We start from the raw sequence: 24,927 nt of genomic DNA, 5'->3' as shown, positions 1-24,927 counted from the left end.
ACACCAATGTACATAAAATAAAAATAAATAAATTATCTTTAAAAGAAAGGAATGGACAGTAAGGTGTACAAGCAGTGGTTCTTTCAGGAGTCATGAGCACTTCTGGCCTGCAGACTGTTGATCTCTGCATATAACTGCCTGCTGAAAGATCTAGGGTTCCTTCAAGATTTACTCCCTAAGCCAGGTATGGTGATGTATATAATCCAGCATTGGGACAGCTGAGACAGAAAAATCATGCAGGCTAGGATTCAGAGTGAGCTTGAGGTCATCCTGGGCCACAGAGACTCCATCTTAAAGCAAACAAACAAAAAAATGTTTGTAGGTCTGGGGCAGAAAATGTACAAGAGGTGTGTAGAATGTATGGGAGAGTTCTAGAAGGCAAGGAGTATCAAGATCTGTAACTGCCTGTGTGAAAAGAGCATGGGCATGAAGGTACTCCTATGAGGTACCACAGACTGACTATCTCTGAGCATCAGATGAACAGAATAACTCAGAAAAAAAAATTATGATAGTAGTAGAGTTGAACGCCATCATATCTGAAATACCCAGTTACATTCTATATAGTCACAGTGGCACCAAAAAGAAAAAATTCATCCCAGTACACTGTTCACTTTGGAGGTTGGAAGGGCACCAACCCAATATTCAGATTTCGGGTAAACGAAGAAAAAGAATGGAGCATCTGGCTGGGCAGTGGAGGCGCACACCTTTAATCCCAGCTTTCAGAGACAGAAGCAGGCAGATCTCTTGAGTTTGAGGCCAGGGTAGTTGGTCTACAAAGCCAGTTCCAGAAGAGCCATGATTACACAGGGAAAACTTGCCCTGAAAAACAAAAACAAGCAAACAAAAAGAACAGAGCATCTGTTTTGTTTGCCTCGTATGAACTAGATTCAGAGGAAACCAAAAGTTGACAGGGGAAAATTCTTCTCTGGAGAGGAGTCCCAGCTAATGAATGGGAGGGAGGGAAAGCATTGCCACGTTGCAGCTCCTAATGCATGCAAGAACGGATGGTGGAGATGATCTTTAAAGTCTGCTGATGCCATTAAAGTCAGTGGTTCCCACTGTGGAATTACCCAAAAAGCTTTATAAAACATGAGGCCTGGATTTCACCCTAAGTATTGTAATCTAATTAGTCTAGGGAACACCAAGAAAGCGCTCTGTGTAATTCAGGGGCAACCGAGACTGAGAGCCATTCCATGAGATAAAAGGATGATAGGAAACTTTAAGGGAAGAGGTGGAGTTTCCAAGAGCTGGTTCCTATGATAATGCCTGGACCACAGATAGCTCATATATGCCTGGTCCATGGAGCTCACATGACCATCCCTGACCATCCAAGAATCCCTTTAAAAAAAGTTTATGAACGTTTTGCCTGCATGTATGTATGCGTGCCACATATATGCCTGATACCTAAAGAATTCAGAAGAAGGTGTAAGATCCCCTAGAACTGGAATACAGGCGATTGTGAGCCACCATGTGGCTAGGAACCAAACCCATGTCCCCTGTAAGAACAGCAAGGGCTCTTAATGGTTGAGCCATCTCTCCAGCCTCACTACCAAGAAACAGTTTTAATCAGGAAAGGACCAGCCAGCCAGCAGGTCCTACCAGCTTGTCCTCTGCCTGCAGAACATCACCCACCCAGACTCATTCAGCATCTGACTAACTTTAGACCTCCTATTTTTCTGCTTTACTTGTCTTTGTTTTGCTAGTTCTCATTTTTTATTTTTATTTACTTCTTCTTCTTCTTCTTCTTCTTCTTCTTCTTATTATTATTATTATTATTATTATTATTATTATTATTATCATTATTATTATTAATTACAATTTATTCACTTTGTATCCCAGCAGTAGCCCCCTGGAGAGGACAGGAGCTCCACAAGGAGACCAACAAAACCAAAGAATCTGGGTCCAGGGGTCCTGCAGAGACTGATGAATCAACCAAGGACCATGCACAGAGAGGACCTAGAACCCTGCTCAGATGTAGACCATGGGTATCTCAGTTTCCATGTGGGTTCCCTAGTAAGGGAAGGTGGGGCTGTCACTGGCATGAACTCAGTTGCCTGCTCTTTGATCACGTCCCCCTGCCCGGGCGACCTTACCAGGCCACAGAGGTGGAGGATCCAAAAGGTCCTGATGAAATAGGCTAGGGTCAGAGAGTAGGGGAGGAAGACTTTCCCTATCAGTGGACTAGGGGAGGAACATAAGGGGGTAGAGAGAGGGAGGGTGGGGCCAGGAGGAAATGAGGTTAGTTCTCTTTTTAAAAATTGACAAAAAAAAAAAAAAAGCTAGTAATTTAAAATGGAGACATCCTATAATGGATCTACTAGAGACCACCAGGCTAACAAATAAAAATCCTAAGACTAGGAATGAGTGACCTTTTTTAGAGTTGTTGTCCAGTGAGGTCTCCCAACACTGCAGGCCGTCAAATGCTATTGGTTACCCTCCAGAATTTGACAAGACCTTATTGCTCAAATCACCACATGCTTGAACATGCATAGAACATAGAAAAAAAAAAAAAGCTAGTAATTACCTGGAAGCTTCATCCCTGTTGGCTAGCTTGAATGGTGCAGGAAGGTGCTATTTGTGATATCTGTGTTAGTAATAATAATCTTACCGAGATGGGAATCTCGCAAGCTTCAATACTAGATTGACAAGACAGGCCCCAAGGTCAAGAGCAGCACAGGCATTAGGGGGGGTAACCAACTGATTTTTAAGAACTTAAAAATTTTTAAGTCACACTCCACGAATGAAACCCATACCTCACATCAGGCTGAGAACAGACTGTGGCTCCTCAGGGGAACCTACTGCTATTGTTCTGCTAAGTGGACACAGCACTAGACTGACTGTTAGTGATTTATCGTTACATCGACACATTAGTTATCTCCCTCCACTCTCATCAGAAAATCTTCCTTTTGATGTAGACGGTAATTGAAGGAGAGGCTCGCAGCTGGTCAAGGAACAGAGAATAAGAGACTATACAATGCTCAGTCTCAAACTGGGTATCTCTGTCACATTCCCTCCCCCTTTCAAAGATCAGGGATCATTTTGGAAGGGGGTCAGAAAGATTGTAAGAGCAAAGGGATGGCAGATGACTACAAGAAAACTGCTTTCTAAACATAGCAGGAGAGTGGCACACACGGACTCACAAAAGATTCGGGATGGAAAGCGCAAGAACTCTGCAAGCCAGATAAAATTGTAGGCATGAAGTCTCGCTCATACCTGAGGGGCTATTTGAAACGGTTAGCTTCTGGGAGAGAATAAGTTGGTTTTCTTTATTAGCTGGTGATAAAAAGCCAATCAGTCTTCAGTGGAAGACCACATATGTAAGAGTGTATGGGCAGTACAAGCTGGGCTGGGTTTATTTAAAAAAGAAAAGAGGGAAAAAAACCCCAAAAAACAGAGGGCACAAAGTCGGGTGGGTAGATCAGAGAGTAATTGTATGAAACACGTTGTATGAAAATCCCAAACAAAAAAGAAAAAAAATATAGACATAAGTGATGAAAGCAAAGATGCTAGAAAGGTGTTGCATTGGTTTTTGTTTGTTTGTTTGTTTTTGTTTTTTATTTTTGTTTGTTTTTTTGTTTTGTTTTGTTTTTGACAGGAATGGCCTCACAGGAATCTGGAACCACTTCAATTCAGCTCCCTCCTCTGTATTCCTCTGTATGTATGCTAAGTTTTTTCTTGTCAAGGGCACATGCCAAACTCCCCAGCAACCACAGAAAACATCTATTTGCCACTTGCATTCCTTGTTCTCTTTCCTCATCCATCAATAGTGAAGATAGGAGTGTGAAAATATCCTGACAGAAGAGAAAGCAACTCAGTTCCTGTCAACAGCCCTAACTTGTATAAACTGCTTCTGGAAAGATATATCCAACTCCTTAGAGGGCTTTGCTTTGGGGAGACAGAACAGAAACATGGGCCTTAGGCTGCATGGTAGGTTCCAGAACCTCAGCATCCTGGGCCATGCTACCTGCTGTGGTAAGAAATGGCTCATGCACTATAGGATGGTAAGCAGCATCCTTGGTCACTTTCTTGAAGATGCTAGCAGCAACATCCTCCATCTTATCTGTAACCAGAAAAATCTCTCCCCACCTTGTCAGGTGTTGCCGTGGGGAAGCAAAATCCCACCACCCCCACTAAACCACAATCTTATGCCTTGCTCTTATTCAATTTTTAATAATTAAAGATGCAATAGAGAAAATGGTTCAAGATGAACACGATGAACTTGGAGCTAATGAAATGCTGGCCTTGGTCCTTATCACATTAAAAAGAAACTTCTGTGTGAGGATGAGAAAGAGGAGGGTGTTTTGGAAGTTAGAGGACAATCAGAGGTTCATCTTCTACCTTGTTTCAAGCAGGATTTTTTCTTTCTTTTCTCTCTCTCTCTCTCTCTCTTAGACAAGGTTTCTCTGTGTAACCCTGGCTGTTCTAGAACTTGCTCTATAGATCAGGCTGGACTCAAACTCTGAGATCTGCCTGCCTCTGCCTCACAAGTGCTGGGACTAAAAGATGCCCAGCCAGGCAGGATTCAGCATTGTTTACTCTAGTCTAGGTGGCCGGTTTGCCACTTCATTCTCCTGTGTCTGAGCCCGTCTCTTCATAGGAGCACTGCATTACAGACAAGCACATGCGTGGTGAGCACTTTACCTACACCTATTTCCACATCCCTCCCTTACTGTCTTAGAAGGAAATTCTAAAAGAGTTGTCAACACTTAACGATGGTCAAGTTTTCGACCTCTGGATTCTTTTGAAGAATCAGTTGATCCTGTGGTTTGGGGTTCACTGTCCCAGATATCACCATCTCAGGTGCTAAGGAGTGGCTGCTACCCTTAGGAGGGAAATGAAGTTTTTGTTTTCCATTCAAATGCTTTGCTTGAGCCAGGCCTTAATGCTGTTATGTCCGTAAGCCCAGTACTTGGGATCCCGGTGCAGGAGGACCATTAGTTCAAGACTAGCCTGGGCTAAATATTAACAAAAACACCACCACCACCACCAACAACAAAAGGAGAATGAATAGGAAGGAAGGAAGAGAAGAAGGATGGACTACCACAGTTAGTTGTCTTTCAACTCCAGGCCAGCTGGGTTTGAGATGCCTGCTGTCAAGCACCGCATTCTGGGCAGTTCAGCACCTCATGCAACCTTTAGCGCTTACCTGCCATAGGATCTGCCCCTGGGGACAGTACGAAAATCAGTGGTGCGCAACAACTGGAGTCATTGTAGGATCCCTGGAGATCAAAAGTCGGGGCTTCGATGAATACCTTTCCCATGGTTTCGCAGATGAAATCTTGAACGGCTGGGACCATCTTGTCAGGCCGCAAACATCGCAGGATCGCCATGCGTTCAAGCGTCTGGAGGAACTTCCAGGGTGAGGGCAGCGTCTCCTCGTGTGGCCAGGCCGAGTCATAGATGTATTTCCAGTCCGCGGTGTTTTGCTCCAGGTCTTCCATCAGACCGTTCAGTCTCGGTAAGGTGGAAGCCCGAACAATCTCACCCCACGACTTTTCGGATAACCAATCAGGCGCCGGGTTGGGGAAAGGGTTCTCCAGGGCCACACCTCCAGTTAGCAGGAAGTACCAAACCTCCTCACTGATGGCTTGTTTTTCCTTCAAGAGGCCGACTGTCAAGAGGAGGGAGAAAAGCAGCTTGTCCTTCTCAAACAGGGAGCGGCACACGTTGTTGTAGATGCTCAGTGTGAAGTGTTCAATGATGTACTCGATGCGCAGGTCCAGATCGTCGCTTTTGCTGCTGTTGGCGAGGGACTGCACGTAGAGGTTGATGAACCAAGTCAGAGAGTACTGGTACATAGGCTCGATGTGGGCCAGGTCGGAGATGCAGAAGAAGATGGTGGCTGAGTGAAGAGCCACAGGCTTGTAGCCCATCCGGGTCTCATCAATCTGTGTTTCTGTCACCGAGGCTATTTTCTGCTTTTCGGAGATTTCCTCAGACAGCACTTTGGAAGAGGATAACACTTTGATGGCCGTCTCATCTTCGAGGATGTTGCCCTGGGACAAGGATAGGACCTCTAAGATCTTGTCTTCAATTTCCTTTAGCTGCTTCTTATTCTGGGCACTTTCTAAGATCAACTCATTCTTTCTCTCTTCTAGCTCCGGCTTCTCCTTAGCAGCCACGATACCGAGGAGTTGATCCTGAAGACCCAAGGGTGTGATCATGAAGTTGAGCAGACAGACTTTCACCGCGATTTCAGGGAGGTAATGTGGATTTCTCAGACGTGTGGTTATATAGAACTTAAAATCCTTCGAGTATTCTATGATATTTTCACCTAGTCTCATGAACTCCACTCCTTGCTGTTTGAACGTGGCCTTGAGCAAGATGGGTTCGATAAAGGCATCCAACTCTTCTCCAACGTTTTCCAGCAAGACGGGGTTGCCAAACTGCAGGGCAGTTTCCAGAGTCCTCACATAGTTGCTGTCAGAGAACTTGATGACAAATAGCCTGTTTGCTTTTTCCATGTTCTTCACCCACTTGTTGGCCTGTCCCTGAGGGTCAATCATTAAGGGCCAACGTCTGGAATTGGACACAATGATGCCGTTGTCAATAGAAAAGGAGTCAACAGGAAGCCCAGCTATCTGCCAAGCACGAATCTTTATGGGATCCCCTAAGGTGTTGCTGAGGCTGAAGTTAAAAGAGCCTGGAATGACTTTTTGCTTACAGCAGTCCAACCATTCGTCTTGGCATTGGGCCCGATAATCCACTGTGAAGGCCCCCAGGTAAGCCACTGTCCCAGAGGACAACAACACATCCCCTGTCAGGTTAATATAGCGGAGCCCCAGCTGCCGGGCAGCTTCTGTCCATCTGTCCTTCTCTCCACCAAGACCACTGATCAGCTTCTCTGCCCTGACCAGCTTCTGGGAACAGATATCAATATTTTCCTCCAGTGCCTTTTTCTTGGTGTTCATATCTTCAAAGTCGTCATTCAGAGCCTGGAGTCGGTCTTCCACCAGCTTCAGTTCTGCCCGTTTCTGGTTCAGCTTCTGCATCTGTATATCCAGCTTCCCCTCAGCCTCCTTCAGTCGCTCCCGTTTGGGAGCCACCACCTTGGCCACTCGGTCATAGACTTCCATGGCCCTCACCCACTTGCACAGGCCCTCACAGGCGGATGATACGTTTTTAATGACAGCTGGCTGGAAATCAGGGTGATCAATGAATCTTTCCCGGATTCGCTTCATAACCATGGGGGGGATGTTTTCTTTGTCATATGTCTTGAGACTTTCCAAGAATTTCAGATCTCCAAGGACCTTTCTTGACACTCCCCAGTAATCTTCTATCATCTTACCTGTTCAGTGTAGGAAACAGAGACATACTGAGACATTTTGGTTGAGATGTGCAATTCTACAATAGCTGCTACTTATATATTGGGGAGCTTGGGAGGACTCCAAACTCCTGGTCAAGGAGACCCAGGAATTCTTATCTTCCTTAACTATACTTTGTTCTCCAGACTTGGGTCTTGACTTTTTTTTTTTTTCTTCCATGATCTCAAGTTCTTTGTCATGAGCCCTTTGCTTATAAGTGGCAACTAGTTGGGTCCAGACCAGACTTCAGACCCTGTTGACTGTCTGTCTGTCATCCATCTATCCATCCATCCATCCATCCATCCATCCATCCATCCATCCATCCATCCATCATCCATCTATCCATTACCCACCATCTCATCTATCTGTCTGTCTGTCTATCATCTACCTATCCTGGCCTTGAATTTGTGGTCTTTCTGCCTCAGCCTACTGGGTGCTGCTATATAAACTGAATGAATGCCACCCTTGATTCCTTTATCATTGGAGAGGACCACAAAAGCCATACCCATGGGCATATGTTTATTTAGAAGTCTGGGAGGCAGGGTGGATGAAACCAAGCCAGTTCTCCTGTAGTGGACAGTGTGAGCGGGTGAGGAGGCACTGGTCTTGGAGGAGCAGCTGGCTGGCTTGTATCAGGAAAGAAGGCAACTTATAGCCGGCCCAGAAACAAAGTCAGCCACCATTCTCCTGAGCGTCCTTCCAGCCAACAACTAATCAAGTGATTTTCAATCCTACCCTGCAACTGTGACCCATTGGCTGGCATGTTGGGAAATATTTGAGAGCGTTTTTTGACTTGTGGCACATACCACACTGGGGCTCATGGCAAGAGTCTTACTTGAGACATAACATGGAGTTTAATGTGCCCATCCCTAAGAATAAGCACAGCAACCAGTGCAGTGTTTCCTGTGAAGGACTCGGTTTGCTTTCTGGAAGATTATCTGCTTCATTTAAATTCAAGGTACTCAAAGCTAATTCAAGCGCTCTTTTTGTTTTGTCCCATTATATACACTAAGTTCCAAGGGCTTGGAGAATAATATACATCATTTAATGTTGGGTTTTGAGATGATGCCTGTAGACCCACAGTTAAGAACTAGCATTTATAACCTGGATATGTTCTATCTCAGCAGGTTTCAACCCTGCCCATACCTTAAAAACACCCAGAGAATCTAAAAACAAAGAACAAACAGACAAACAAATAAAAAACCCGGCTTCAGATTGCACCCCAAACCAATGAAATAAATGTCTTTAGAAGGAGGACATTGTTTTCAGCATTCCTTAAGTTCTCCACATGACTCTGTACCCCAGCAGCAGCTCTATAGCCTTCTCTAAAGTTCCCTTGTGATGTAGGGAGGTTGCCCAGTGGATAAAATGCTTGCTAAATAAACAAAGACCGGAGTTTGGGTCCCTGCACTTATGTAAAATCTGGGCATGGCAGCAGGTGCTGGTAATCACATGCTGAGACTATGGTTACAGAAATGTCTTGGGAGGTCGATAGTCAGCTAATCCAGCCTTGTCAGCAAGCTCCCGGTTCAGTGTGAGACTGGGTCTCAAACAGAGGAGATGGAGAACCACAGAGGAAAACGCCTTAAGTTGGCGTCTGGCCTCCACAAGTGCGTACAAAAGGAGGGTGCATTTGCACGCTGTGTGCACACAAGCAAACACACACAAAGTCCACTCCTGCTTTGCCGTTTCTCATCATCTATATATTCTTCAAAGCAACTGTCATCCTGAAGCCAGCCAGACAATAAGGAATGCCAGGTAAAGGGAAGTAGGGCCCAGAAGTTGCCAGAGGAGGAGCTTGGGGTTTCTAGCAGTGCAGAAGGAATGCACGCTAGCAGGGTTCCTTCCAGACAAGGCTGCTCAAAGGGCACACGGGTTTGAAAGTGCACATTCGCGTTGAAGGCACTAGTTGTAACAGGGCGTCCTATATCAGAAACTTTGCTCTCTTTTGAGAAAGCCTCAAACTCCCAGTCTACCACAGTGCAGTGCTGGGACCATAACTGTTAGCCTAGCTGGCTCTCACATCTGCCTCTCAATTTCATTCCTCCATCCTTTTGCTATTCTTTTTGATCTATTTCTCCATCTCTGCACCCTTTCATTCCTGACTCTAACTTTCTATTTCCAATTGCTATTTCTTCCCTACACCAACCATTGTGTGTGTGTGTGTGAGTGTGTGTGTGTTTCTTCTCTGTCTCCCTTCTTTTTCCCCACTCATTCTCTTCCTGTGTCTCTGTGAATCAATGTATTGCTCACCATTTCTAGCTCATCCTCAGCAGTTTTGGCTCAATTTTTTTTTCTGTTTTGATTTTTTTCCCAGGACACTTCCTATTTTTCTACTTCTCCCTCCTCCCCCTTTCCCTCTTCCTCTCCCTTTCCCTTTCCTGCTGTTTTCCTGCCTGTGTCTGTCCTCGTCCCTTCTCATTTCTTTTCCAGAATCAGCATGTTTGTTGACTCAGTAACATTATTGTGTGTGTGTGTGCATGAATGACCATGTCTAAATGATGTCTGGGTCTCTGTTTTTCCTCCCTCCCCTCTCTCCATTTCTCTGTGTTCTTCTCTCATTCTGCCAGTTTCTGACTTTCTCTTATATGTGACTATGCACATATTTGCACCACCTGACCACAATTTTTGGTCTACAATCTGAGGCCTGAAGTTTATTCCACACACAGATACCTGCATTTTCTCAGATGACTGGGTGGCCAAAGGCTGGTCAAGAAACATTTACAAGGAGGGTTAGGGTGATGGATCCCTCAGTAAAATGCTTGCTGCACAAGCAGGGGGTCCGGAGTCTGGATCCAGGACCCATGTAAAAAGCCAGGTGTGGCAGTGCACGCTTCTAGTCCCACACACAGCTGGGGAAGCAGAGGATTCCTGGAGATTGCTGGCCTGCCAGTCTAGCTGAATTGCTAAGCTCTAGGCTCAGTGAGATCCTGTCCCAAAAATTAAAATGGGGAATCCATTGAAAATACCTCGCGCCAACCTCGGGTCCACATACACATGCTTACTCACCCTCACAAATATATACACAAATACGCGCACACACACACAGAGCATCACTGAGATCTTTGAACTCATATGTACATGTTGATACTTCCAAAGTCTTCTAAAACCCAAGAAGTCTGGAATAGGGGGGCTTGGAGTGGGAGCAGTTACCGGAGCCACTTGGGTCTGGCTTCCTCTCTGGCTTCAGCCCCTTCATGACACAAATGCTCTCCATAACCAGCTTGACAGGACCCGGTGGGTTCTGCATGGACTTCACCACCGTGATGTCAGTTGGGTTCAGGGTGTCCAAGGCAGCTAGTGCGGCCTCAAGTGCTGGCATCGCCTCAGCCAGGTCCCCCTCACATTCATTCTGCAGGGAACAGGGACAAAAAGAACAGGTGATCAGTGCCTGTACACAGCGCAAGGCAGAAAGTTTCTCTGTGACAGGTACCCTTAAACACCAGGGCCTCCCCTCTAGGACTTCTGTTCTTGAAGGCCTGAGCCTCTTGTGGCTTCAATTTGGATGTCCTGGACATTTGAGAATTTGTTTTGTGACCTTAAGAAAATGAAGCATTACTCAAATTGGGGCAATTGTATTTATTTCAAATATTTTCAAATATTATGTTTTCTAAGTGACACGAGATGTGTAGCTCCTCTAGGCATTGTGAAATATGTAAGAATGGTTGTAACTGTGGTTACTTTCCTATGCTGTATAGCACCAGAATTAATTCTTCCTAATAGACTCTTTTTTTTTTTTCTTTCAGTACAGCGTATCTCTGTATAGCCCTGGCTGACCTGGAACTCACTCTGTAGACCAGGCTGGCCTCGAACTCACAGAGATCTGCCCGCCTCTGCCTCCCAAGCGCTGGGATTAAAGACGTGCGCCACTACTGCCTGGCCCCTAATCGACTGTATTTTGGCACCTATGATGTAAAAAACAGGATTTTTTTTGTTTTATTTTTTGCACACTCATGTCTGCATGTGTGTGCATGCATGGTTACCACAGAATGCATATGGAGGTCAATGGCCAACCTCTGGGGTCAGTCCTCAGTTTCCACCTTGTTGGGGCAAGGTCTCCTGTAGTTCATTTGCCTCTCAATGCCTGGGGATTCTCCTGTCTCTGCTTCCTGTTATGCCACTGGAGTGCGGGGAATGCTATTGCCTTTGTTGATCCTGTTATTTAATTTTTATTTTTTATGGCACTGGGGGCCGAGTTCAGATAAGCACTCTGCCGCTTAGCTACCTCCCTGCCACTTTGGTTATTAGTAGATGATTATTGCCTTGTTAGTATATCCAATCTGCATCCATCACTTTCATTTTAAACCTACAATTTCTCCCTTAAAAAATAAAAAATCAATCAGTAGCTTTGAATGAATTCCCCAGAGATAGGAGGTGGCTTCCCATCTATTGGTCTGGATGGGTTGAGAGACCATCAGGCCTAGGGTGAACTGAGGGAATGTGCAATGTAACACCATACATCCATTAAATTAAACGAAGCACCAATGCTTGCTACAATATGGACAAACCATATAAACATCATGTTAAGTGAAAGAAGCAAGAAGCTATCTGTTAGATGGTTCCACTTCTCTTCTTTCTCTTTCTCTCTCTGTCTCTGGCTCTCTCTAGGGGCATTTTTCAAGACAGGATTTATCTGTATAGCCTTGGCTGTCCTGGACTAGCTTTGTAGACTAGACTGGCCTCAAATTTACAGAGATCAGCCTGCCCTGCCTCCCCAAGTGCTGGGATTAGAGGTGTGTGCCACTGTGCCTGGCTGCATGCTTCCATTTCTATGAAGCATTCAGAATGAGCAAATCTACAGAGGTGGGTTAGTAGTTACCTGGAGTTGAGGAGAAAAAGGGTGACTTCTACAGGAATAGATTTCTTCTGAGGGTAATTAAATGTTCTAGAATTACACAGTGTTAATATTTGCATGACTCTGTGAATGTACAAAATCATACTGAATTGCCAACTCTAACGGGAGAGTACTAATGCTGTGTGCATTATATCTCAATCCTTAAAAAGAACACTTGCCACTAGAAGACTTCACAACTGGGAGAACTCTTTTGGGTTCGTTAGTAACTCAAATTCCAGCAAGGGGGAAAAAAAAGACATGAAAATGAGTTAGTCAGGGTCACATAGTTGGTGAGTCACAGAGCTGGCTCCTGGATCCCCATGTACTGAATTATCTGTTAATTCACTGAGCCCAAGGGTGATTAAAAGTTATGACTGAAATGGGGCTTCTCAAGAGAACATCAATTGTTTGTTTGTGGCACAGTCTCTCTGTGTATCCCAAAACGTCCTCAATGTGCTTGTATAGCCAGGCTGGCCTTGAACTCATGAATTTCCCGCCTCTGCATCCTGAGTGCTTGTGTTATAGGCTGAGTTAAGGCAGCACGTGTTGAGGTCTTTGTAACACGTGAGTTCATTGTGGATCAGCAAACAAGACAAAGGTTGTTCCACTTCCTCACAGACAGTGGTCCCGCCACACCTCAAACCCCCACAGAGCCTGGCACCTCTGCTCCTCCTCCTAAGGGACAGAGCTTGGCTTGTGGCTCAGTTCTGCTGCAAGCTGATTTGTCAGGTGGCTCTAAAGAGCCTCTCCCTGTGACCTATCTGTGACGGGGATTCTCAGTAGTGGCTGTGCACTGGCCACCAAGCCTCATGGAGAACAACCCAGAGGTTCTGAGTCACTCTGTCTAGGTGGGGTCTGGCCATCTGCATTCTTTACTCCATGGCTGACTCTGTCAGTGGCTTTATCGAGAAATGTCACTTGACATCACAGAACCACTGAAATCAAAGACCAGGAGGGAATAGACTTGATTTGTGACATATCTCCTTTCCAAGATCACCGAGGTTACCAAGATGCCTCCCTGAGGGGTTGGGATGGCAGCTCAGTTGCTATTGTGCCTAGAACTAAATCATGAGGAGCTAAGTTTGTGCCCCAGCACCCTCATAAAAAGCTGGGCAGAGTGGGGGGAAAGCTCATTGCCAGCAGGCCTGGATGAATCAGGGACCCCCAGGTTCAGTGAGAGAATAAAAGTGGACATAGACTGAGGAAAGATACCCAATGTCAACTTCTGGCCTCCACACACACCCATACCCAGATGTGCACACAGCCACAATAACAAACACACACACACACACACTCTCTCTCTCTCTCAAATGTGCACACACCCACAAAACAAGTACATACACCACTCAGATGCAAAAATGGACACATACCCACAATAAGAAGTACATATATCACACATATCCCCAAACACAATATTTAAATGATATTTGGGAAGAACATTCCTGATAAGATAAAACAAAGTACAGTGAAAATCACAATCATGCTATAATTGTGTCATATAACAAGAGTGGACAGGGATGAGGAGGAAGTTTCAAATTAGAGCTAAGACTTGAAAAGATATCTAAATTGAATTTTTACAGAAACATTTCAGTGTCTGTAAGGAATTGTGTTGGTATTTTGATGGGAATTGCATTGAATCTGTAGATTCTTTTTGTAGCATGGCCATCTTTACTACGTTAATCTTACCAATCCATGAGCATGGGAGATCTTTCTGTCTTCTGATATCTTCTTCAATTTCTTTCTTCAGAGACTTGAAGTTCTTTTTTCATACAAGTCTTTCACTTGCTTGGTTAGAGTCACACCAAGATACTTTATGTTATTTGTGGCTATTGTGAAGGGTGTTGTTTTCCTAATTTCTTTCTCAGCCCATTTGTCTCTAGTAACAACACATGCTGGAGAGGATGTGAAGAAAGGGGAACACTCCTCCACTGATGGTGGGAATGTAAAATACTTTATACAAATACTTTGGAAATCACTCTGGTGCTTTCTCAGCAAACTGGGAATAGTGCTACCTCAAGACCCAGCTATACTACTCCTAGGCATATATCTGAAAGATGCTTAACCATACAACAAAGACATTTGCTCAACTATGTTCATAGCAGCTTTATTTGTAATAGCCAGAATCTGGAAACAACCTAGATGTCCCTCAATTGAAGAATGGATACAGAAATTGTGGTACAATAACACAATGGAATACTACTCAGCTATTAAAAACAAGGAAATCATGAAATCTGCAGGCAAATGGATGGAACCAGAAAATGTTATCCTGAGTGATGTAACCCAGAAGCAGAAAGACATGTATGGTATATATGCATGGTATATATTAATAAGTGGATATTAGCCATATAATATACAATAAACATACTAAAATCTACAGACCTAAAGAATCTAGCCAACAAGGAAGACCCTAGGGAAGATGCTTAATTCTCATTCAGATGGAAAAACAGGATAGACACCAGAAGCAGGAGAAGAGAGAGAACAGGGTGGGAGTCTACCACAGATGTTCTCTAAAAGACTCCTTCTCACACAAACACAAAAATGTACACATATCTACAATAAGAAGTGATCGAAGCAGATGTAGAGATTCACAGCTAAACTTTGGACAGAGCACAGGGAGTCTTATGGAAGAAGGGGGATTTAGAAGGACCCAGAGGGGACAAGGAGCCCCACAAGGAGACCAACAAAGCCAAAAAATCTGGGCCCAGGGGGAACTGCAGAGACTTATGCAACAACCAAAGACCATGCATGGAGAGGACCTAGACCCCCTGCTCATATGTAGCCCATAGGTAGCTCAGTCTCCATGTGGGTTCCCTAGTAAGGGGAACAGGAACTGTCTCTGATATGAACTTGGTTGCCTGCTCCTTGGTCATTTCTCCCTGGTGGGTTGACCTAACCACAAAGAAAGAGGATCCAGGCAGTCCTGAGAAGACCTGATAGGCTAGGGTCAGGCAGTAGGAGAGAAGGACTTCCCTATCAGTGGACTAGGGGAGAGAGATAGGGGGAGAAGGTGGAAGGGAGAGAGGGACTGGGAGGAGAAGAGGGAGGGATTACAACCGGAATACAAAGTGAATAAATTATTAAAAAATAAATTATTATTATTATTAAAATAAGATTAAAAATTTCCACTTTACCTTAAAATATTTTGTGTGTGTTATTATGACCCGTGTTTGTATGATCAAAAACCTTATAACGAAGAATGGCCCCTGTGTGTCAGCAGTGCCGTGGATGTAAGGGCTATCAGATACTTAGCGAGTGTATTTGGATGAAATGAAATCCATGCTGCAGTGATTTTGGAAGATTAGACTCACTAAGGGGCAGGTGTGATTTTAGTAGTCTGGTCAGAAGAACTGACCAGCTACTGTTGGGTTTGTTTGATGGGCATATGCAGCAGTCCAGGCTGGCCTATCTCTGCTTCCTAGATGCCAGGATGACACATACATGTGCCATGATTGACAAGAACCTGCCAGTTCAAGAAACTGCTGTGCCCATGCATCGAGTGTTGGGAGCCCATCTCCGTCTCCTTTCCATCTCCAAATCTTCCCAGTGCGAATTCTTTTTGCTCTGTGGGGCCTGTGATGTTGTCTAGGTCTGCTGTTCTACACTGTATGAAACGCAGTAGTCATACAGAGAAGAACCACAGCCCTGGAAACTTCAGGAAGAGACTCTGTCCACAGAAACGCCCCAGGGAAACTGTGGAGCAAGACAGGTTTCTCTCTCCTCCTCCCTGGGTGGTTCTTCTGCCTGACTCACCCCCAGGACCTGCAGGATCTGGGCTCACCCTTCCCACTGAAACCCAAGGTGGCATTTGATTGATTGCCCAGGGAGTGGTGACAAGTCCCTGTCAGATCCTCAGAAGCCCCATGTCAGGGCTCAGCTCCCTCCCTACCTAGCAGGTTTGATGTTTGCCCTGACATTCCAGAGCAGAATCCCAGTTGGGACAGTTCCTTCCAAATGGTTCCTACACTTGGTGAGAAGCTAGACCACCAAACTGGGTAGAGGGCAAAGAACATCAGTTTCAGAGAGAAACTAATGTGGACCTCTGTCTGGCACATGCCACATACTCTTTACTTACTTGTGTATTTACTTATTTATTTATCTGTCTGAGTCTTTTTCTGTATGTATATATGTACACCACATATATTCCTGGTGCCCGCGGCAGCCAGAAAGGGGTGTTGGACCCCCTGGAACTGAACTTATAGTTGCACACCATCATGTAGGTCCTAGGGACCTAACTCAGGTCTTGTGCCAGAGCAGCTAGTGCTTTTAAACGCTGAGAAATCTCCCCAGTCCACATGGTTTTTGTTTTTTCCTCGGTACCTTCAATCTGCTGATGCAGAAACTAAGACTAGGAAAGGGGCAGTTACATTATAGAACCCTGAAAGAGCTGTAAAGTCATACACATTTAAATGTGTGACCTGGGCACTGAGATCGGAGCAGAATTTAGCTGGAGGGGGCTTGATGAGCTACAACACAAAAGGACAGCAGCTTTGTATTCCTGGACATGGGCACAGCCAAGAAGGCAGAGCCAATGTTGTAGAGTCCTAATTTTTTTTCCCCTGAGAAAAAGCAAAAATTCCAGAACTTTTACTTGAAATTACCCGCATCTTTAAATGTTAACTAGTTCTGACCTAAAACACCACTAAGTGTGTTATAATCCTTATAATCCTAGCATTTAGGAGGGTGAGGAAGGAGGATTGTGAGCTCAAGGTCAGTCAGGGATACATATCAAGACCCTGTCTCAAAATGAATCAATAAACTACTCTATGCATCCCTGGATGCATGTGGTCCCTAGCTGCCAGTTTTTATCTTCCGGGATCATGGTCAAATGCCAGGGCTTGGGGGGGGGTGGTCAAAGAGCTCTAGGTTTGAATGCTGACATTATCACTTGGTGGACATGCAACTGTGGAAAAATCTTGTGTCATGATTTCTTCATATGTCAAATGAGAATAATTCTGTATGGTGTGTATTGTAGTATATTGTAGGGCTGTTAGAAAGATTCAAGACCATGAGTATCAGAGAATATAATCTCCATGAGACAAAAGCTTTTTTTTTCTCATTCATTCCTATTTTCCCTGACTAAAAATGTGCTAACATATAGTAGGTGCTTAAGTATTTGCTAAATGTAAGAAGGAGTGTCTAGTATAATCATTTTTACCATAGAATGACACTACAGTCTGGTTCCTGGCACCTGGAAGTGGCTATATCTTATGGTTTTCATTGTCTTTTCTGTCTAAGCCACAGAGACTGCAAGTGAACCAACTTTCACAATCCAGGACATGATGTTCATTGTGAATTCTGAGAACAGGGAGGAATCAGACCCTATGAAAAACATCTACTAGAGGTCAGGTCTCAGGATCCACTGGAGAAACGCCAATTGGAAGGCCTGTACTTTTCAAGAAAGTGACTCATGACCTATTTAGGACAGACGCCAGACACTGCTGCCTCTTGCTCAAACTCATGCTTGCAAATGGCTGAAGAAATTCCCTAAGGAATTCCCTAATTCCTTAAGGCACAGGGACAAATGTCTTAGCCTAGGTGTCCTGAACCTTGAGTCCTCGTAGTGACCTACACAGCTCTGTGAGTCCATTTCCCTACTGACCCAAATGCTAGCAACTCTTAGTCCCTGACCCATCTGTCATTTGTAAGATGCCTATGATCCTCAAATGGAGCCATTTACCAACAGTGCTCCGAGACCTATCTAATATCACGTCAGTGCTAATGAGGTTTTTCTCTTCTGCTGTCTGAACATGTGCTCTGTCCCTTCTGAGAATTTGTTTTCTATCAGAAGCACCTTCAGATGTGAGTCTCTAGATTGGATATTCTGCCATCCAAAAGACTTTTGTTCCATACCTACACATACAAACATGCACACACACTCTGCACAATTGAACAGAAATGTGACAGAGGTGAAGACAACAGCATGGAGGTATCTGGAGGCAAAGAGAACAGCCAGTGCAAAGGCCCTGGGGAAGGAATAGCCAGAAGGGTCATTGCAGCTAGGGCAGAGTGAACAAGGGGAAAGTTAACAGATGAGGTCATGCTGAGTCCTAGTTTTGACTCAAGAGTATGATGGAGAACAGTTGGCCCCAAAGCCTTCTTTGTTAATTCTTAAGTAGGGATTTGGAAAATTCCCTCCCTCCCCACCCTCCCCCACACCTTCTGAGCTCCTTTGTCTCATCTGCAAGTTGGGCACAATCACATGCATTTAGCAGCGTTAGCTTCCTCTGCGCCTCTCTGCTGGGCATTACCTTGATCCCTTGAGCGATGGCAGCAGCGGCGTTAGCTTCCTTTTCATCCGCCTGCACCAGAAGTTTCTTGGCATCAGCTTCTCTGGTCTCATCTTCAATTTTCACCATCATCTTCGCCGTCTCCTCCGAGGTGAGGATGAGCTGGGGTTGGAGGGCGGTCAGCTCTACTTGCATGACAGCCACCTAGCAAGGAGAAAGGTGTGGGAGAGATGCAGGCCCAGTGGTGTGAGTGCTGAAAATGGAAAGTTGATGACAGCACGCTTGGTTCTGCAACACAGAAATGCAAACGCGGGAAGGAAGAGCAGCTGGCATGGACATGGTTCTGGGCATAGACTTGTGGCTGGTGTTTATGTCCTAAACCTTTCAACACTTAGGGAGTCCACACTGAGCGTGGCAGTTAGCAAGAGCTACGCAAAGCACATAAACCATAGAATGGCAAGCAAAAAGCGTTAAAGATACGGTTTCTTCCCTTATTGGCTTTCTATGCTACTGTTGGGTAGGGGAGAGAGATAAGTCAGAAAACCATTAAAAGCCATTGTGTGTGTGTGTGTGTGTGTGTGTGTGTGTGTGTGTGTGTTTGTGTGTATATCTCTGTGCATGTGTCTGTCAGTGTGTGTCTGTCAGTGTGTGTCTGTGTATGTGTGTGCATGTGGAGGCCAGAGGTTGATGTTAGGCGTCTTTCCTGACAAATATCTTGAGGAGGTGTCTCACAATTAAGCCTGGAGCTGCCTATCTGGCTAGTATGGCTAGCCAGCATGGTGTAGAGATCCCCTGTCTGTGCCTCCTACCAGCTGGGATCATAGGTGGGCCCTTCTGCCCACATGGCATTTAGCTGAGTTCTGAGGATCTGAACTTTTGTCCTCACACTTGCCTGGCAAGTGTTTTACCCCCGGTTTATTTCCATGGCATCTGGGTGTACATATCCTAAAGCTACTTATAATTTAATACAGGATTTACACATACACACACATACACACACACACACACACACACACACACACACACACACACACACATGCATGCCACACTAAAAATTAAATCAAAATGTTAACTAACTGGGAGGAGAGGCCTCACCAGACAATGTATCTGCCATTAACTTGAGCTTGACTTCCTGACCCCTAGAACTGAGAAACACAGGTTTGTTGTTTCCTCAGCCTCCAGAGCGGCCATCTTTGTATACAGCCAATGTCCTTGGAGACATTTCCCCCAAGTGTCTTCTGAGTCTATTTGAGTCAGTGATGGGGGCCTCAGTGCTTTTTCAGGGGTTTAGACTTTTTCAGAAAATCAAATTCATTTGATTTTTTTCCAAAGAAGAGTTTAGAATCTCTCTCTATGCAATTTCACCCCCAGAAGCCAGGGTGGAAACCAGAGCGTGGTAGGTTGGCCTGGTCAGGAATCTGCCCTGAAGTCAAGCTTAAATCTAGTTCCAGTGTGACTGATCAGCAGGCTGAATAACCATGGTCACACCACCTGGCCTCTGTATGTCGTGATCTCTTTGTAACAGGAAGTGGTGACTGCGTCTTTTGGCACACAGCACCAGGCATGTGACATACAAGGTTTAAAGCATGCTTTCTTGTGCTACCGTCCCCTCTTCAGGTCTAGACTATTTTAGATCCCTTTTCTGTCTCTCCAACAACATGGTTTTCTCTTCCTTGTCTAGAGGGACATCAGCTCTCAACCTTAGTCCTGGCAAACCTAGGGCCAGAGCTGTGGAATCCGCCTCTGAGATTCTCACGTTTGCTTGTCACTAGTGTCACAGTGACAGGTCAGACCACTGTGATTTGAGTCCAGGCTTAACCTTACAAAGCCCTTCCTGCCCTTCTGCCCAAGGCCTCACAAAGATACTACAGATCCTAACTATAAGAAGCACCAGCAGTCAGCAGTCAGGATAAATGCTACTTTACCTTATTTACTTATTTACTTACTTACTTATTTATTTATTTATCTACTTATTTATTTATTTGTTTATCTATCTATCTATCTATCTATCTATCTATCTATCTATCTATCTATCTGGCAAGGTAGGCCTGGCTGGTCTGGAACTGACTTTGTAGACCAAGCTGGCCTTGAACTTACAGAGATCCACCTCTGCTTCCCGAGTGCCTGGATTAAAAGTATGTGCCACCATGCCCATCTTACTGTAATTTTTTGTTTGTTTTGTTTTTTGACACAGGGTTTCTCTACATAGTCCTGGCTGTCCTGGAACTGACTTTATAGACCAGGCTGGCCCCAAACTCAAGAGTTCCTCCTGCTTCTGCCCCACAAGTGCTAGGGTTAATGGCATGTGCCACCACGTCTGGCTGCTTACTACAAAATTTTGAGAGACTCATTTAATGCCAAAATGAAAAGCCTCACAATGAGCAACTGAGTAAAATCTTAAATAGAGCCAGGATCACATGAAGCTGAGATTAAAATGCATTAAGCAGGGAGAGCTGCACGAGCCCAGCTTAAATCCTGCCTTTATCTGATGCCTTCTTACATCCTGCATCCCAACATCCCTCTTCTATGGACGTGCTTACTTGTGAAGATGCAAATTCCAGTTTCTGCAAGCCTGCCAAGTAGCGGTTCCTCATCATATCCACCTCCTGTCGCTTGATATTCAGGAGCGATTTGAAGGTTAGGATCAACTCAAGGTAGGAAGTGGGGGTCACGTAGTTGTATCTGAGAAGCGTGTTATAGTAATCAACTGATAACTTCTTGACGCTCTCCTGAAAGTACTTGCACATGGACACGACCCTGCCAAGGAAATCCAAGAAGTTAGATGGGACCCAACTTCCTAAAGAGGAGATTTAGCAATGCTCTAGTAACAGGCCCTGGGGCATCCGAGAGAGTACACACTGCCTGGCCCTCTAGAACTCAACCTGTAAACAGCCAAGGAGAGAGGGGTGAGAAAGATGACTATTCTACTCTGACCCTTTAATGAATCCCTAGGGTTTACACAGGACTTCCCATTTTTTTTTTGGCAGTCTGGAGAAGCTTCCAGAGTGCAGAGTACTTTTAAATTACAGTTAATTTCTTCTCCATGTATGTAGCTGTACCTAGGCATCCCTGCACTTATCACAGCATATACGTGAAGGTCAGAGGACAACTCTCAGGAATCAATTCACTCTTTCCCTGCATATGGGTTCAGGTTGTCAGGGTTCTTTTTAACTTCTGAGTTATCTCACTGGCCCTTGCTTCTTCTTCTTCTTCTTCTTCTTCTTTTTTCCCCCAGCAAAGGTGCTGCATTAAACAGCTAACAAAGATGTTATTTGATTTTAAAACACAAGATATTTTCTACCCGTAAATAGAGAAATCTTTAGAAAAACATCAATGGCCAGGTGGCGTTTCAGCTTGGAATACCTGGGGCATCCAAGTGAAGCTAAAGCTTACTCTGTCCGAATATTGTCTTCAAGCTCCACATCCTGAAGAAATTTGTTGGCCACCAGCTCTAGGGCATCAGTTGGCCAGGCCTGGAACCAGTCGATTGTGCAGCAGTTGATGAGGGAAGGAAACATTCTCAGGCGGGTTCTGAAGGCATCACCAATCGGACTCATGGCTAATGAAAAATGGGCTTTGTTAGTCTCCTTCACCAAGGCTTAGCTGGAGAAGCAAGAAGGTAGAGGTTTGCAAGGGGCAGTGATGCCTCTTGTTGGCAATGTGGGGATGTAAATAAGCATGGTAAGAGCCTGGAAAACAGGAATCATGAGATATTTTTATGATGGAATTTCACTGTATTATGGTAGTCTCCCCCTCCCCCCATCTCCTTTATGTGTTTTGGAGGTTGGTCTGGTGCTGGTATTTTGATGCTAATTACTGGCCCTCAAGATCTAGGTACTGCCTGGATATACCTATTCTTGTTGTGTAAACCTACCTAAGACAGTATACCTGATTGGTTGATTAAAAGCCTATACCTGGGCAGGGCAGAATGGGGTAGGCATGGCTAAGATTCCTGGGCTTTTGAGGATAGGAGAATCAGGGGAAGGAGATGGACAGAGAGGAGGAAGGAAGATGCTACAGTGGTTAGTGTGGAGAAGAAAACATGTGGGCCAGGAGGAAGGACTCCAAGGATGGCATAGATGGAAAAAAAAAAAAAAAACAACACCAAATATAAGCAAGTATTCATAACATTCTGAATGGAAGGTAGCCCAGATAAGGCTGGTTAAGGCATTGGATGGGGCCTGGGAAGTGGACAGTGTAGGTAAAAATATCTGCCTGGCCCAAGGTAAAGAAGGCAGTTATAAACTCTAGCAGGTGTTTGTGTCTTACTATTTGTGACAATGGGTTAAATAATACTGCCGTAATAATTATAGGTCAAAAAGTAATAAATAACAATATTTAGCCCAACACCCATTTTTATTTACTGCAACAATTGGGCCTTTGCATCCCTTCGTGGGATAGAGCCTTTGCCTCATTTGTTTGCTCTATGATTTAACATAAGGCAGCCATAATTACATACCCACAAAAGTTGCCCATGACTTGTGTGGCATGGAGACCCCATCTCCACCCAGCCACAGACTCTCAGCTCTGTACCTCAAATTCCATTCACTGTTTCTTTAGTGTTTGGAGGAAGCATGATGCATAGGTGTAAGTGTGGAGGTCAGGGTGGCTGGAGTCATACTGAGGAGAGTGCTTGAGATGAGGGCAGAGGATACAGGGGTAGTCTAGCAGGTGGCCTCATAAGATACAGGCAAGAAAGTTTCATCCTTTGGTCCTCATCCTAACGGAAAGTGATCATTTTAATTTGTGTGTATGTATATGTGCACACACATATACAGGAAAAAAAACTATTCTGGACTAATGGATCAGAAAGGTCTAGGATTAAACAAGGACACAGAGAGGAAAGGACAGTGCAGAGGTGAGACACACGGTGGTGGCTTAGCTAGTGTGGAGGCAGGAGGAACAGAGAAAGGTGAAGACTAGAGAATGGCTAAGCACATCCCCTAGGTCCACAGATAGTTTGGCAGTGTCATTCACGGAAAACGCTGGCATTCTGTGCCAGGTAATGTGCTAAGCTGTGGTCTTTCTTGAAGAATTCAGAGGACTGAAGAGATTGGAACAGGCTAAACACAGTTTCTTTGGGGGAAGATTGAGAACACTTGCCAGAGGAAGTCCAGATTATGACCAAAGGTCGGTCTTAGATCAGTTTTGGGGTCTGTAAAGGAGACTGGGTTCAAGATATTGAGAAGACCCTAAAGACTCCAGAGGACCAAGGGTAGACAGACTTTAACTGCTTCTTACCGAGAACAATGTGAAGGTTCTTTTTCACTTTCTCAATAAAGAAGTTGTACATAGACAGGGGAGTGACTTCAATCTTTTCTCCTTCTGTCCTGGCTGCAGTCTGCATTTTCTCCACAATCTCTGCCTTCTCATCAGGTGGGAAGATATTGGGCACATCACCTGTGTTCAGCAGCATGTTGATGTCTTCTACATATGACTCATCCTTGATCTGGTTATCGGCGAAGAGGAACACGGTGCTCTTGGCGGACACTCCAGATTGCAGCATTATCTTCTTCAGGTCGTCTCTCCAGTCGTTGCCTGTGTAGTTTTTTGTGATTTCAATCTGATAGAGCTCATATGAGTTCATGAATGTGGACAGTTTGGTGGCACTCTGCCGCCCGCTGCCCCCAATGCCCACCAGGAGCAGGTGGCCTTTGTTCTGCTTCAGAACTCTGCAGATCCTGGAGATGTGCTCAATGGCGAACTTGAACATGACCAAGGACATGGGGGCCTTGCTGACGCTGTTGAACTCCTCAAGATAGTATTCCATCACTGATGTGAGGACTTTCAGGTCGGTGATCTCATCATAGACTTTTACTTCACTATCTGGCTTCAGAAAGTCCCCAAAGAATAGGCTACGGATGTTATCATCAACTAGCTTCCCAGTGGGGGATAAGTGGATTAGCACCTGTGGGGAAAGGCACGTGTCAGTTGGGCCCTTAGCCTGTGGCCCAGGCTGGCTGGGGGTAGTTGGGAGGGAGGGAGGGAAAGGGTGACTTGCCTGTTTTCCCTGAGCACACAAGCCATGGCTCATTAATAGAAAAAATTCGATATGATACTTGGATGTGCTGGTTTGATGACAGAACTGTAAGTCAGGTTGTGAGTGGAGGTAGAGATCTGGCTGAATGGTTAAGGGTGTTTGCGGGGTGTTTGGAAAACTCAGGTCCAGGTCCCGGCACCCACATCGTCAGCTCACACTGCCAGTTGCAGGAGCTGCCGATGCCCTCTTCTGGCCTCTGAGGGTAGCATACTCGAATGTATATACCCACACATGGGTACATATACACACACACACACAATTAAAAAATGTGTGTGTGTGTATGTGTGTGCCACACGTGTATGGGCACTCTCAGAGGCTAGAAAAGGGTGTCAGGTGCCTTGGAGCTATAGTTACAGGTCGCTGTGGGTTGCCTGATGTGGGTGCTGGGAGCCAAACTCTGGAAGAGTGGGAAGTGCTTTTAACCATTGAGCCAATTCCCCAGCTCTGACTACAGTTACTCTATTTGTTTTCAGGCAGGGTCTGGCTGGGTAGCCCTGGCTGTCCTGGAACTAACTATAGAGA

At 45.0% G+C, this 24,927-nt stretch overlaps 1 protein-coding gene across 1 annotated transcript in view; it reads right to left on the bottom strand.

Annotated features, from left to right (window-relative positions):
* Dnah3 (dynein axonemal heavy chain 3) overlaps window positions 1–24,927 on the bottom strand; it is a 167,703-nt gene that overhangs the window by 22,001 nt on the left and 120,775 nt on the right. Inside the window, 6 exon segments of the mRNA XM_055627476.1 lie at window positions 5,147–7,288; window positions 10,458–10,656; window positions 18,387–18,569; window positions 20,906–21,122; window positions 21,759–21,952; window positions 23,635–24,273. Coding sequence (XP_055483451.1) covers window positions 5,147–7,288; window positions 10,458–10,656; window positions 18,387–18,569; window positions 20,906–21,122; window positions 21,759–21,952; window positions 23,635–24,273 — 3,574 coding nt within the window.

The sequence above is a fragment of the Psammomys obesus genome, unplaced genomic scaffold (assembly GCF_907164565.1).
Source record: "Psammomys obesus unplaced genomic scaffold, mPsaObe1.curated_primary_1811, whole genome shotgun sequence".
In the NCBI taxonomy this organism is placed as follows: domain Eukaryota; kingdom Metazoa; phylum Chordata; class Mammalia; order Rodentia; family Muridae; genus Psammomys; species Psammomys obesus.
This window is presented reverse-complemented; position numbering and strand designations above follow the sequence as displayed.